Source organism: Rhinolophus hipposideros (assembly GCF_964194185.1).
Source record: "Rhinolophus hipposideros genome assembly, chromosome: 10".
Lineage (NCBI taxonomy): Eukaryota > Metazoa > Chordata > Mammalia > Chiroptera > Rhinolophidae > Rhinolophus > Rhinolophus hipposideros.
The window spans coordinates 86368063-86383094 of NC_138056.1; the positions used below are offsets into that span (position 1 = coordinate 86368063).

The 15032-nt window shown below is 51.6% G+C and overlaps 1 protein-coding gene across 1 annotated transcript; it reads left to right on the forward strand.

The window, feature by feature from the left end:
- Window positions 1-7393: 7393 nt before the first annotated feature.
- HMBS (hydroxymethylbilane synthase) lies at window positions 7394-14756 on the forward strand. The gene is made up of 14 exons (XM_081063078.1): window positions 7394-7600; window positions 10191-10244; window positions 10603-10675; window positions 11038-11087; window positions 11172-11227; window positions 11655-11732; window positions 11959-12036; window positions 12158-12233; window positions 12999-13112; window positions 13357-13395; window positions 13634-13753; window positions 13979-14032; window positions 14176-14262; window positions 14357-14756. Exons 1-14 carry the CDS (start codon window positions 7568-7570, stop codon window positions 14528-14530), a joined length of 1086 nt encoding a protein of 361 aa, XP_080919204.1. The 5' UTR covers window positions 7394-7567; the 3' UTR covers window positions 14531-14756.
- The last annotated feature ends 276 nt before the right edge of the window (window positions 14757-15032 follow it).

Sequence of the window (15032 nt, forward strand, 5' to 3'; positions counted from 1 at the left end):
CTGCCAACCAACCAACCCCCTAGCATAGCCACGGCAGTTTTTAGAGCTAATGGCTAACCGGTAACAGCTGATGGCCAACTAGTCACAGCTGATGACCATCTACTACCTAAGCCAGCACCTTTCCACGTGACGCCGAGAGCCTGGAAACTGCTCTCTGGGACTCTGTCCCCACACTCCACCCCTACAGGGTCTTGCCTCACAGTATATGCAACAAGCGTGTTCTGTGAGGGGTCCTGTGCCATATTAGGCTAAAGGCACAATGGACGGAAAGAAATAGTAGTCTTAGGAACCAACAATGGCAAATCCCTTCCATCTGGGAGGATACATGCTAGCTTTTTGTCCTGGGAAAGGAGGGTCGCTGCCTCTGGCACCTTTCCCGGTTTGTGGTACCAGACCTTTATGGCAGTGCTTGGGGTCCCTTGCGTAGTTTCAACATGTAACAGAACAGGGGATCCCATAATAGGCCATAGTGAGAGCACATAGGTTCCCGGCAAAATCATCCCCGTATAGGGAGCTCCGTATACTAGAGTCACTTGAGGTGGCCACTCAGCCACCACCCCTGGCGTCACTTGCAAATCATGAGTCAAACCGGCCCCCTATGGGGCTATCAGGCCCAACCATCGACAGTGGGGGCCTTTGACCTGCCAGGGCCAAGTCCATTGCTGCCGTTCCCCTGCTTTCAAGCATGTGGGTGCTGGCAGCAAAATGTTTCCATTTCTGCCATAGCCTGGCTTTAACAGTCTCACTGGTGGTAACTTGTAATTGAATGGGAGCGGCCGTTCGATGTAGCAGAGCTTCTACTGGTGCCGGTCCTCCCTTCCGTGGTCTCTCATTCAGGATTCTCAGGACGTTCCATAGACACGAGGCCCAGTCACGCATCGTGGGAGGGTGTTTTGACACCCGGAGGCCTTGCTTCAAAAGGCCGCCATAGCTTTCAATCATACCAGCTACTTGTGGGTTATACGGAGCATGAAACAACCATTGCACGTCCATCCTGGCAGCCCAGCGCTGCACTTCTTGCCCCATAAAATGGGTACACCTGTCACTTTCAATGACTTGGGGGGCCCATAGAGGGCGCACAGCCTGTAGAGCGACCACTTTATGCCCCTGATCCACAGCCAGACATGGCCAAACAAACATCAACCCCGTAGCAGTGTCCACTGCTGTAAATGCGTATACCGCATTGCGGGCCTTAGGCAGGGGTCCAATGTAATCCATTTGCCAGCAAATTAGGGACACCCTCGCATAATCTGCTGTCTCCCTCAGGGGAGCCTCCGCCATTGGGGGTTGTCCTGGGCACAGACATAGCAAGCATCTGCTATCGCCTGCCATTTCAAAGGCAGACCCCAGCGTCTGCTCACCTGCCACATGGTTCGGCTTCCAGCGTGCTACAATTTCCTATGCAGCCAATGGGCCACATCAGTGGCAAGAGCCCGTTCTAACCATCGGACCCGTGCTAGGGCATCTGCTTCATCATTACCTGGGGACACTAAGGGGGAGTGACCTGTGACATGCATTAAGGTCACCTCCTTTCTCTGCCCTAGGTCCCAGAGGTCCTGCCACATGGCTTGACCCCACAGTGGACGGTGTCCTACCAACCAGTTTTGGTGTTTCCACGTAGGGAGCCACAGCGTTAGGCCCCGGAACACCGCCCAGCTGTCAGTACAAATAACCAGGGGCCCAGGCTCATGGCTGATTACCATCCACACAGCCCGTAGCTCAGCCCACTGGCTACTCTGGCCCGTCCCAGTATCAAATCAAATGGTGTCTGTTTTGGGCTGCACACCAATAGCCGTCCAAACAGCTGCAGTCCCTTGGCTAGAACCATCAGTAAACCAGGCATCCTCAGATACTGGGGGCTGTCCTTCTCTGTAGGGCGAGGGCTCAAGTCCTCCCCCCTAGGCAGAGCGCTTGGCTCAGCCTGGGCTACAAGCTCCACAGGCCCCAGGACCTGTTGTAGCTCTGTGCTCAAAGAGCTTGAGCTAAGGGTGCTACATTGCTCCAAGTAGGCACCCCACTTGGTGAGGGTGGTGGTCTGTGCCACCCCCGTTTTGGGTCCCTGGGTCCACGTAGGGAGCCACCCCTGGACGGGATAGTTTGCTCGAACCAACACCCGTGCTGTTCCTGTGATGGCTTCTGTGGCCACTAGGGCTGTGTATACAGCAGCCAGCTGTTTCTCTATTAGAGAGTAGCGGACCTCCGCTGCTTTCCATAATTTAAACCAAAATCGCACTGGCAACCGGAGACGCTCCTGCCGTTGCCAGAGGCCACATCCGTACCCCTCTTGGGTTACGTGAACATCAAGTTCAAATGGGCGGCCAGGGTCTACTATTTGCAGAGCCTGTGCCTACTGCACTGCCCGTTTCATGGCAACAAAGCCTTGCTCTATAGCCTCTGTCCAATCCCATGAGGCCCCCTTTTTTTTTATCATGTTATACAAGGGCCTTGCCCTTTGTGCTAAATGGGGTACAAACCTCCGCTATTACCCCAACAGACCCAAATATGTCTGCGATTGGCAGACCTTGGTCGGCCGAGGAAAGGCTTGTATTTTGTCACTAATCGCCTCAGGTATGACCTTTGTTTTACCCGACCACACAACACCCAAAAACTTGACGGATAAGCCAGGGCCTTGGACCTTTTCCTCATTCACCGCCCAGCCACGTGACTTCAGGTGGCAGAAAAGAGAGGGAGCTGCTTGCTCTAAATCTGAAACAGAATCTGATGTTCATAAAATATCATTGACATAGTGAAACAAGGCCACAGAGGATGGGTGATTCCACTGTGCCAAATCCTGGGCTACAAGCCCAGCCACGTGACTTCAGCTGGCAGAAAAGAGTGGCAGATAGTGGGGCTGTGCAAGTATCCTTGCGGAAGAATTTGAAAAGTCCACTGCCGCCCGTCCCAAGTAAAAGCAAACTGCTCTCGACACTCGGGTGCAATGTCAATGGAGAAAAAAGCATTGGCCAAGTCCACTACATAGTGATATGTCCCCAGGCAGACAGTCAGACAATCCACCAAATCGTGAATTGAAGGCACTGCAGCGTCCAAAGGTCGTGTCACCTTATTTAACTACTTATAGTCCACAGTCATTCGCCAGGTCCCATCTGGCTTCTTGACAAGCCATACTGGGGAGTTAAAGGGACTGTGTGTTGGCCTCAAATATGTGCCTTCTCCAATTCCAAAATTGTACGACCAATCTGCTCCTGCCCTCCTGGCAGGCGGTACTGTCACACTGTAACCACGCATTGGTGCTGCGGCAACATTTGAGGTGGGTGGTGAGCATGCCCACATGTCACCGCTTTCACTACCCGGATCCGGAGACAGAACTCTCCTACCAACGTCTGTAAATTGAGGCCATATAGCACGTCCACCCCTAGAATATACTCCGGAACTGGGTAGACATAAACCTTGTAGGTACTTGGGGAAGCCTTCCTATACCCAGTGGTAAGGAAACGGCTTTTACAGTCACAGTCTTTCCCCCATAGCCATCAATGCAGATTGCTGGTCCGGGGGACAATTCTGGGTTCCCATAAACAAGACTGCAGTCTGCGCCAGTGTCAATTAGGGCCAAAACCCTCTGCACATTAGAAGGTGACCAATGTATGGACAGTTCCACATGGAGCCTCTGGTCCCTGCTTGTCCCCTCTGACCCTGGTACCTTGGCCTCACCCCTAATCAAGATGAAAGGAGTGGGCCTCAAGCTGCCCCATGAAGTCCTGAAGGGACACGGGTTGCGCTTTCTCGCACTTCTCCTTTAGACTTCCCTGAAATTGCTATTCCGGATGCAGCTGTTTCCAAAGTTCCAACAAGAGTACATTGCGGGGGCTGACCAGGTGGCTCAGGTAGTTAGAGCTCTATGCTCCTAACTCTGAAGGCTGCCGGTTCGATTCCCACATGGGCCGGTGGGCTCTCAACCACAAGGTTGCCAGTTCAGTTCCTCGAGTCCCGCAAGAGATGGTGGGCAGCGCCCCCTGCAACTAAGATTGAACAGGGCACCTTGAGCTGAGCTGCCTCCTGGGTGGCTCAGTTGGTTGGAGCGAGTCCTCTCAACCACAGGGTTGCTGGTTCGACTCCTGCAAGGGATGGTGGGCTGCGCCCCCTGCAACTAGCAACGGCAACTGGACCTGGAGCTGAGCTGCGCCCTCCACAACTAAGATTGAAAGGACGACTTGACTTGGAAAAAAGTCCTGGAAATACACACTGTTCCCCAATAAAGTCCTTTTCCCTTAAAAAAATAAAAGAGTACATAGATTGTCAGTATATTTTTTTCCCAATCAACCCCTGCTCCACAAGATCACGCCACATCTGCGTGCGTGTTACTCTCTGAGGCCCGTGACCTCGCCCCCTTACTTTTGATTTGGGCTTCCAGGTCTCAACTGCACGGACCTCCTGTCTTAACTTCCTTTGCATCCGGCTTTCAACATCCCCTCGGGTGGCCATGGCGATGGTAACTTCAGGATCTGCCGCCCCACATAGGGCGTAAGAATGGCAACCAAGGATCCAAAAGCACTTGCAGGGGCAGTATCCAAAACCAGATCTCTCATGCTGGCTGTAAAACGCTTGTCATCCGGCCCTCGCATATTAGGGTTGAAGATAGCATGTCTCATACCCACTTCACAGATGATTTGAGTAAGTTCCATATATGACTGCCATTGACTCACAGTGTCTGGCAGCTTGCCAGCCTGTCCTCATACTGTGTGTACCGCAGCAGTGAGCCACTCCATTAAAGAATGGTTGCCCTGGTCGTGGGCCAACCTATGGCAGTTCTGTAACCTTTGTCGCAGGGACGGATGCCCCGTCACAAAGGCTAGCTTTTCCGTCTTGCCTCGGGAGCAGAGAATGTTGTCTGCTCCCTCACCCCATAAACGCAGTAGCCAAGCCAAGACTGGCTCTCTGGGGCGCTGTGGGTACCGCCTCCCCAGCTCCTGCAACTCAGTGGGAGTGTAAGGGGTGTAGGTTGTGAACTCAGTCATAGCTGGGTTGCTGACAGCAACGCCCCCGGGGCCCAAAGGTTGCTCATGTTTTACCTTTTGCTTCATGATGGGCCGGGCTTGGGGGTTGGGAGCTACATTTTCTCCATTCACTTCCTCTACCTCTGCCTCAGAGTATCCACTGTGGGGCACATCCTCTAACAGGCAGACCCGAGCTTCCAGCGCCTCCCACTGGGACTGTTGGTCCTGCACCTGGGCTATTTCATTAAGTGCGTCCTCTGTGTTACAAAGCAAGGTCGTGAGGAACATCCAGCCCACGCTGCCGGCTGTACCCTTCGCCTCCTCTGGCAACCGCTCAGCCAGAGCCTGCAGGGCCCTCTCCACGCTGGCCGGAGAGCCGTCCATGTCCTCCCACCCCTCCTTGGGGGTCCAACTCCTGAGAACAGTGGCTACTGGGTACCACACACTGTGTGGGGGCCACCTGTCCTCCTGCCCAGAGTCAGACACCATTCCTACCCGGCGGGATCCTGCTCGCCGTGCCAAGTGTCTGAGTGGGTGGAGGGCTCAGTGTCAGATGGCCACAACTCTAGGAGCCCACCACAGCAGCGGACCACCAAAAGGAAGGTGACGCCCGCCATGGCCAACAGGTGATCCGGAGGCTTGAGAGACCTACCAATTCACCGAGGGGTAACATTTCTCCCAAGCAGATTACACCTCCTGTTCCTAGCGCTGCTCCTTAAGGGCTTCCTGAAACTGAGCTTTCATATGGATAAACTCCTCCATTACCACTTTGGGGATTCTGGATGGCATTGAACCCTGCTCACTGCGCCATTTGTCATGCAGGGTGTCATGCAGGGGTCTCAGCTCCTGCTCCCCACATAAGAACGCAGGATATGGTGAGGCCAAAAAGGGACACCCACGGAGCCATAGATAGGGGAGTCACACCACTACAGTTTCGCTGGTGGCTGGGTTGGAGCCACATGATCTGCAACCTGCGATCCACTTCTCTGCCAACCAACCTCACTTGCTAACTGCAATCTGTCGTGCCAACTGCAATCCGCACTTGTCAGCCACCATCATCTGCTAGCGCAGCCACAGCAGTTATATTAGTGGCCGATGGCTCACTGGTTACAGCTGACGGCCAACTAGCCACAGCTGATGGCCATCCGATCACAGTTGATGGCCATTTACTACCCGAGCCAGCACATTTCCACGTGAGGCCGAGAGCCTGGAAACTGCACTCCTGGCTCTGTCCCCACAGCTGGTCTCTCTGGGTGTCATTTGGACAGAGTATTCAGGTAGGAGGCAGATTCTTGTGGGGAGCCTTGGGCTTAAGTCTGCCTTTATCATGGGTAGGCTGGTGTCTTGCCCTATTCAGTACCAGATGTAAGGGATAAAAGGGCCTTTATTGAAACATTTTTCCCTGTTTCAAGTTGTCTGCTGAAGTTTTATGTTGCTGGTGTCTGCATGTAATTTGTGTTACATCACCTGTCAGAAATTGCTCCTATGGGGTTAATTGAAGAAAGCAAGTTGGACATTGCGGTTTAGGTAAACTTAGAAAAGTGCAAACTTTGTATCCTAGTTGGAATCCTAGCTTGACTTAGAACAACTCTTACCTCCTCTGAACCTGTTTCTTTATCTGTACATTAGGAATTATGATACCTTTCTTTTAAGGACATTATGAAGGCCAAAGGAACGAATGGGTATCCATTTCTTTGTAGAGTGATTCCTGCATGGGTGCTCAATATGTATACACGGTTATTAGTAATGTCAGCGGGTAAGGCCCTTTTTCTAACAAACCCTGTTTTCCATGTGTTTGGCACTCCCACTTCAGTTATTTGTCTCTAGGCATGACCTTTAATCTCTGATCCAGTTTTCCCTATTTTAAAAATAGAAATGTTGCCGACTTCAAGGTTGTAGCAGACCTGCATTTGAATAGAGTGAAGGAAGTGCCACAGAAACTGCACTAATGTGCCAGAGCTAAGGAGATAAAGCTGTAGAATTCTGGATGACTAGCTTTTTGGAGCATTCCTTTTATTTGTAGATATTGAATCCAACCTAGGGGGCATGGTAATTCCCTCAAGGATCCTTTACTTCCAATGCAGCACTTCAGGTTTTATATGGTCTCCTTTCCTTCTTGGGGCTAACTTTGGCTTAACTGACCATCCCTTTGGGTGGCGGTAGGAGGGGAGTGCAGTTTACTTTGTGGTTTAATCTGGGGAGTATATTTTAGCCACTGACCATCAGTATTACTGGCTCAGAACTAAGTGTAGGTGAAAGCAGAAAAGCGTAGGTGGTAGGCCTGGGTCTCAAACCGGGAAGGCTGCGGCTGGGACACGCCACCCCACCCCCGCCCGCCGCCCCCCGCCCCGTCCCGCGTCAGCCTGTGGAGTAGGGGCGGTAACCCAAGGGCTAGGTCTCCGTCGCGATCGTTCTAATTCCCGCCCAGAGGGAGACACCTTCCTTCGGAGGGCGGGCGCCGGAAGTGACGTAGGCCTGGCCTAGAGCCGCGAGTCTGAGGCCACTGTTGGAGGTCAGGCCCCGCGTGGACCCGGTACCCGGCAATCGATGCTTCTGGCTTCCCCGGATCCTAGGGCCTCGGCGACAGCCTCTCCCCGCTCCTTCCAAGCACAGCCATGTCTGGTAACAGCAACGCGGCCTCGGCGGTGGTGAGTCCTGCGCCAAGGAACCTCGCTATTTCGGTTTTCCGGACTAGCAGTGCAACGATTGGCCCCAGGTTGCCACCCTCTGTTGTCTATTGGTCGGAACGCCTTTCCTTCGTGTGTGCGTGTCCGAATGTTTTTTAAAGGGCCAGTAGCTGGCTTGCCCTTAGGAAGGAGGGGGGAAATCGGTGAGCGGTGGGGATGGGGTTAAGAGTGGAGAGATTGCCTTGAACGGAGCCCCCAGCCCTCCGGGAAATTGGGTGGGATTCTGGCACCCACGGCTCTAGATCCAGTGACCCAACCCGGGAAGGTTGAATACAGAAGACTGGGTACTCTCCCCTAGGATCCTTTCACACGAGGCGGAGGCGGGTGGTGCGGGGGAGGTTCGACCACCTTGGGAAGATGTTCCACTTCGCATCCAGACAGGAGACCCCAAGTCTCTGAGCTGCACACAGCCATGTTGGAAGTGCTCCCTCTCCCTTTTTTCCGTTTTAGTGGTCACGCAGCCCCAACCTACTCTCGAAGTCCCCAGCTGAAACACACTATTGGGTTACTATGATGGGGTTAGGGGCGTCCTTAGGTCTTCCTATTCCTGGCCTGCCAACCCGACTTCTGGGCTTGTGCAGATGCAAGCTACAGAGCCGGTGGAGGCCATTGCCAGCCTGAGATAAAGAGGTAGGGCAGCTGCTTATCTCTCCCTCTCCAGCCTGCTGGTGAGATGAGGGATTCTTTGCCATTGCAGACATTCCTGAGCACTGCACTAGAAGGAGGAAGATCCGGATTCTAGCTCCTGCTGTCAGCCCATTATTAGCTGTGTAACCCTGGACAAGTCACTTCACCCCTCAGAGCCAGCCTTTGCTTCTGGGACTATGGTCCCAGAGATGCCTCCCTGTCTACCTGATAGGTGGTTGTGAAGATTAATGCTCAATAAATAATTTTTTAATGAAACAATTTGACTGAATATGCTGTGTAGAATCAATGAAATTAAGGGATTGTTTGAACCTAGCAGTTTTCGAGACCTTAGATAACTCTGGGTTCCCTGTGGCCCAGAATTTTAGTGGCCATGTTTAGCATTCCAAGCCTAGCCTAATTTGCTCAGGGTCCCTCAGGACTGATTTATTAGAGAAGTGATAGCAATGGAATAGACTAGAGTCAAAGACCAATCAGCTATCACCTCTTCCTCAGATGCCTACCTGCAAAAGAGCTCCATGGGATGAAAATCCCAGAACAAGGAAAGTTGACGGTATCTACAGTGGCTGCTGTTGAGATCCAGAAAGAAATAGGACCTCAGACTGAAGAACTCAGTTCTACCTGCTTGGCACTGAACACCTTTGTCCAAGGTGCCCTGGCAGGAGGAAGAGTGCTTTGAGTTCTTGGCTTGGTCTCTGCCATCCCGATATTTCCTTGTGTTTTTTTTTTTTTTTTTTTTTTTAATTGGGGAAGCGGAACAAGACTTTATTGGGGGAACAGTGTGTACTTCTAGGACTTTTTTTTCAAGCCAAGTTGTCCTTTCAATCTTAGTTGTGGAGGGTGCTGTTCAGCTTCAAGTTGTGGTCCTTTCAGTCTTAGTTGTGGAGGGCGCAGCTCAGCTCCAGGTCCAGTTGCCTCTAGTTGCAGCAGGCACAGCCCACCATCCCTTGCGGGAGTCGAACCAGCAACCTTGTGGTTGAGAGGACGCACTCCAACCAACTGAGCCATCCGGGAGCTCAGCGGCAGCTCAGCTCAAGGTGCCATGTTCAATTTTAGTTGCAGGGGACGCTGCCCATGTGGGAATCGAACCAACAGCCTTCGGGGTTAGGAGCATGGAGCTCTAACCGCCTGAGCCACCGGGCCCGCCCCCGATGTTTCCTTGTTGATGAAACCCGAGGCAGCACTCTAAGTGAATGGACATTAGGCAGCTTAGCCTCTTAGTCTTATAGAACATCAAAGGCAGAAGATACTTGAGTCCAAACCTCTTAATGTTTTAGAAGCACTAGTAGGTACTGAAGGGATGATGTGCTTAAGGTCACCAGCCAAGAGGCTGAGCAGGCCTATACATAAACTCTGTGACCCCAGTCCTTTCTGTATCATTCCAACCAGATTAGGGGATCGTAGTGTGGCAGCTGATGGGTAGCTCTTGGCATCTGGGTGGCATTGAAGCTTTCTTGAGTGCCTGCTCTGCTGTGAATGCTGAACTTGTCCTCAGTGACTCAGCATAAGTTCCGTGTGTGGCCCCAGCTGTCTTGCCCATGCCTGCTACAGGCTCCACCCTCTCTGTGGCCTGGCTGATGGGCCTTATCTCTTTACCCACCTGGCTATGTGCAACACCCCCACTGCCTTGGCCAGGGTGGGCTTCAGGACTCACTGTCTTGGTTAGTGCAACAACGGCAGGTCCTACCGTTGCTTCCCTCTGCTTCTCTGGATCTGTGAAGAGGGTAGAAGGAATTGAGGAAAGTAAAGGGACCATTCTTGGAATATTTTCCCACTCTAAGGCTTACCTGGCCCCAGGCCAGGTGCTCAGGTTCCTTTCTTCCAAGCCAGTGATTCTGGTTCTTGGACAAGGTGCTGAAGAACACAAGGAACGGAGGGGACTGTGACCTGGGGACTTTTTTTGCAGGAAGAAAACAGTCCAAAGATGCGAGTGATTCGCGTGGGTACCCGCAAGAGCCAGGTGAGTGCAGGTACTGGAAGAAGGAGGTTTGTTGGAAGAGTTCTGTGCTCACAGTATTACAAATTGGGGGGTCCTCAGGGTTAGTTCCCAGCAGCTCAGGGATGGAGGAAATGTGGTGGCTGTGTATTAAATTTCATGCATAATGGCAGATTGCATTCTGTGGAGAGATAGTCCTTGGATTGTGGAAGTTGTTGGGGTGCAGAGGATTCCTAGGCCAAAACGCTTCTTTCCTTCCTAGATGGGCATTCAACCCCCTATCTGAATTCCAGTCCTTTCAGGATCATCCTGACCCTCTGGTGGTCTGAGCTCAGGGCAGTGGCCAGGGAAGGACAGGACTAATCCATATTTCTGCCCCCAGCTGGCTCGCATACAGACGGACAGTGTGGTGGCAACCCTGAAAGCCTTATACCCAGGACTGCAGTTTGAAATCAGTGAGTTTTCTGGACAGGCATGGAAGTTAACAGGAAGCTCATACCTTCTGAAGGGGAGAACAGAGCGTTTCTGCCTTGGCCCAGGACCACAACCTGGTCCCATTGCCTTCGAGAATTCATGGCTGTCCCCAGTTTGGAGGGCTCTTTCCTCTGAACACCTCCAGCTCTGACTCCCTGGCTTAGCCTGGCATTTAACATCTTCTGCTTTGGGTCTCGTTCTGAGGCCGTCTGGCCTCGTACACTCCCAGAGGGTGGGGACGGGGGTTTATTTGCCTTGGCATTTACCTTGGCTCTTAGTACAGGGCTGGGTTCAGTAGGGGCTCAATATATACTTTTCAGTGAGCGCCTGATTCTCTCCACAGTTGCTATGTCTACCACAGGGGACAAGATTCTTGATACTGCACTCTCTAAGGTAACATTTCCACCCCCAATCCCTGCTCCCCTCCTCTCTCCTTCCCCCAAGAGATTTAGTCCGAGGCTCTTTCTTGTTTGGCAGATTGGAGAGAAGAGCCTATTTACCAAAGAGCTGGAACATGCACTGGAGAAGAATGAGTAAGTGAAAGACGTGAGAGAACATCCAAGATGGTGGAATAGCAACCAGAAAAAAAAAAAAAAGACAGAGTGTGGTCCCTCTCTGCCTCTTGCTAGGACTCCAGTGTGTGCATCAGACCTGGATATCAGCTGGACTGCCTAATTTAAACCCTTGGATAAGCTAGAGAGGGGAATCATATGGGGGATTTTCCAGGCATCAGAAAAGGATAGTGTCCTGGTTCTGAGCCATCTGGCTTCCTGGAGTGCAAGATTGACTGGGGGAGGGGGTGGGAGTGTGGGGATAAAGGTCTCAGGGTCCTGAGATCTCAAGAGAGGCCTGCTTCCCAAACTGCTCTAGGCTCTGCCACTGAACTAGAGGCAGGGGTAGGTGGAGAAGTGGGGGCCTGCTGCCCAGACTCCTTCTCCTTGCCCTATCCCATCTCTCTAGAGTGGACCTGGTTGTTCACTCCCTGAAGGATCTGCCCACTGTGCTTCCTCCGGGCTTCACCATTGGAGCCATCTGCAAGTATGTCCTGCGAGTAAGGGCCTGGGTAGGGTGGGCGGGCAACATGTTAACCTTGGCTTTTCCCTTTGGGACTTGACCCTCTGCCTCTAGGGCTGCATCCCCTGCCCTGAGGAGTATCAAGCATAGCAGAAAACTCAGAAAATGCCAGTTAGTTAGCTATCAGCAGAGACTGAAAGTGACCTGAACTGAGATCTCTCCATCATTCTGTCCTCCCCTCCACCCACAGACGAGAGAACCCCTATGATGCTGTTGTCTTTCACCCAAAATTTGTTGGGAAGACTCTAGAAACCTTGCCAGAGAAGAGGTGAGTGGGGCCTGGATAGGCATCTTGGTGGAATGTGCACAGACGATGGATGGTTAGAAGGAGGAAGAAAGGAACAGTGCCTGCCTAGGGTTAAATCTAATTTTAAATCCTCTCTGAGCAGTGTGGTAGGAACCAGCTCCCTGCGGAGAGCAGCCCAGCTGAAGAGAAAGTTCCCACATCTGGAGTTCAAGAATATTGTATCCTTTTAGAGGAGCAGCCCAGGAGGAAGATGAGGTCCAGAGGGCCCTGGGAGTCCTGAGAGTGGAAGGGGCTTCCAGAGGAAGTGAGCCACAGGGCAGTGGGCTGGCTGTCCTCCCATCCATCCATCCATCCATCCATCCATCCATCCATCCATCCATCCATCCATAATCCTTTCATGTTTTCTCAGCTCCAGGCAAGTGCCTGGCAATGGGGATAGTGGTGAGCAAGATCAACATTGCCCCTGTTTATGTAGAGTTTACATTTTGGTTTGGGAGGCAGACAAACAGGCATTGATAACAAAGAGTGATACTCCAGGGAGGTGCTGGGGAGTATGGAGGGTACTTCCATTTTTATTTTATATTCTACTACATTGTTTTGATTTTTACAATGAATATGTGGTATGTTTTGTAAAACTAAAATAGTGTGTGCTAAGTGCTCCAATGAGCAAAGTAAGGAATTCTCTGGAAGCTTCTAACTGGAACACCTAAACAGATTTGGGGGGTCAGGAAGGCTTCTTAGAGATCTTGTAACCTTGGGCAAGTTATTTAATCTCTGTGTATCATTTTCCTCATCTGTGACATGGAGATAATAAAACCTACCTTAGAGTTTCTGTGAAAATTAAATGAGTTGACATGTAAAACACTTTAGTATGTGGCATGCTGTTACCATTAAGCTGAGAACTGAAAGATGAGAAGTTAACCATTTAGAGAATGCTTCAGGAAGAGGGAACAATGCTCATGGTCCTTAGCATCTCTTCACAGCGAGGAAATCTCAACACAAGGCTTCAAAAGCTGGATGAGCTGCAGGAATTCAGTGCCATCATTTTGGCTGCAGCTGGCCTGCATCGCATGGGCTGGCAGAACCGGGTGGGGCAGGTAGGGGCTGCCCCTATTCCCTCCTGTTAATCTTTATCCCCTTCCTGCCTATGTGCTCTTCTTAAACACCCCGCCTCTAGTCTTTGGAAAACACTACAATCAAAATGAGTCCCAGGATGGAAGATTGGGGATCAGAGGCCATCTTTTGCCTATCCAGGCTTTCTATATGATAGGGAAGCCCCATGTCACTGCTGTTCTTTTAGGTACCCTCATCTCTACCTTTCTGCCTATTCTGCCCCCACAGATCCTGCACCCTGAGGAATGCATGTATGCTGTGGGTCAGGTATGCTTGACCAGGAAGCCGTGTTGATATACCCCTTTGTTCTCAACCAAGATGGTTACACAACTGTCTCAGTCTGCATCTGCTTCCCCAGCATAAACGTTCCTAGGGAGGGCCAGGTCTTGGGAGGCTACTGTACCAAAAGGCCTTGGGGAGCAGATGGAGTTGGGCTGGTTCCCATCCGTAGCTCCATTGGTTGGGGAAAGATTGGACCTGATGTCTTAGGCTGTTTTTCCACCAGGGGGCTCTGGGCGTGGAAGTCCGAGCCAAGGACAAGGACATCTTGGATCTGGTGGGTGTGTTGCATGATCCTGAGACTCTGCTTTGCTGCATTGCTGAACGGGCCTTCCTGAGGCACCTGGTAGGGCCTGTATTTCAGCTGTGGAGGGGTGGGGAGTTGGGAATATTGGGGAGATTTCTAAAATTCATGCTCTGAAATTAGTGGCAATTCATTCTTGAATATTGTGTATAGAGGACCCAAGTCTGGGTCCCTGGCCTCCTTTTCACTCATGTCCTCATAGGGCTCTGGTCACAGGGTAGTGTTAAGAGGGTCTTTGGAACTCACGGGGAGAACTTCTCATTGCAGGAAGGAGGCTGCAGTGTGCCAGTAGCAGTGCATACAGCTATGAAGGATGGGCAAGTAAGCAGGGAAGATGGGTGGGAGGGCAGGAAAGAAAGGACTGTTGCGTTTCTCCCTGTGCGTCCTTGAGTTGCTGGCAAGAGCCCAGGTTTCTAAGCAGTTCCCTCTCAGAATATGCTAAGGCAAACCGTTTTCGTTCCCAGCTGTACCTGACTGGAGGAGTCTGGAGTCTGGATGGCTCAGATAGTATGCAAGAGACCATGCAGGCCACCATCAGAGTCCCTGTCCAGGTGCCAAGGCTGGAAAGTGAGGGAGGGTTAAGAAACAAGTCTGCCTTGAGACCTCCCCTTTTGTGCTCACCAAATCTTATATTATCTCACCCAGCATGAAGATGGCCCTGAAGATGATCCACAGCTGGTGGGCATCACTGCCCAGAACATTCCACGAGTAGCTCAGCTAGCTGCTGAGAACCTGGGCATCAGCCTGGCCAACTTGTTGCTGAACAAAGGAGCCAAGAACATCCTGGACGTTGCCCGACAGCTTAATGATGCCCACTAACTGGTCTGTGAGGCACAGGTGCCTGAATTACTGCTGTCCAGTGCCTGCATCTCAGCCCTCAGTGCCCCATTCTCACTAACTGGGGAATGATTACCCCAGGGGATTGAACTGCAGGGTCAGAGACTTGGAGGGACTGCCTTGCCTCATTAGGTAGGGGCTTCATCTCTTTAGAAAGATGCCAAGCCTTTGGATGTAACCAACTCTTAATAAATCAGCTCTGAAGGTGGTTTTTGTTTTTGTTTGGGTTGCAGGAAAGATAAAGACAAACACAACACTTTACTCCTTATTTTGAAGGCTGGGACCTCTGTCCACAGTTCTGGAATACTCCTTTTTTTCTGCTTCAATAGTTCTCATTTCAAACATTCAATAAATGATCTTCCAGAGAACACCAAAAGTGAACCATCTGAAGAGCCTGTAGTTTGCATCTCTCCAGTTAACCAGAGCCTTGTTATTAGGTAGTACACTCCCAACCCTACCCCCTCAAGAATCTACAAAGTCATCA

Bases quoted from the DNA above. Each gene is read 5' to 3' on its own strand.
- HMBS (XM_081063078.1), top strand. From the start codon at position 7,568: ATGTCTGGTAACAGCAACGCGGCCTCGGCGGTG. The intron at 11,228-11,654 runs GTAAGTGAAAGA...CCATCTCTCTAG, and splicing joins CATGCACTGGAGAAGAATGA to AGTGGACCTGGTTGTTCACT. The intron at 13,113-13,356 runs GTAGGGGCTGCC...CTGCCCCCACAG, and splicing joins GGCAGAACCGGGTGGGGCAG to ATCCTGCACCCTGAGGAATG.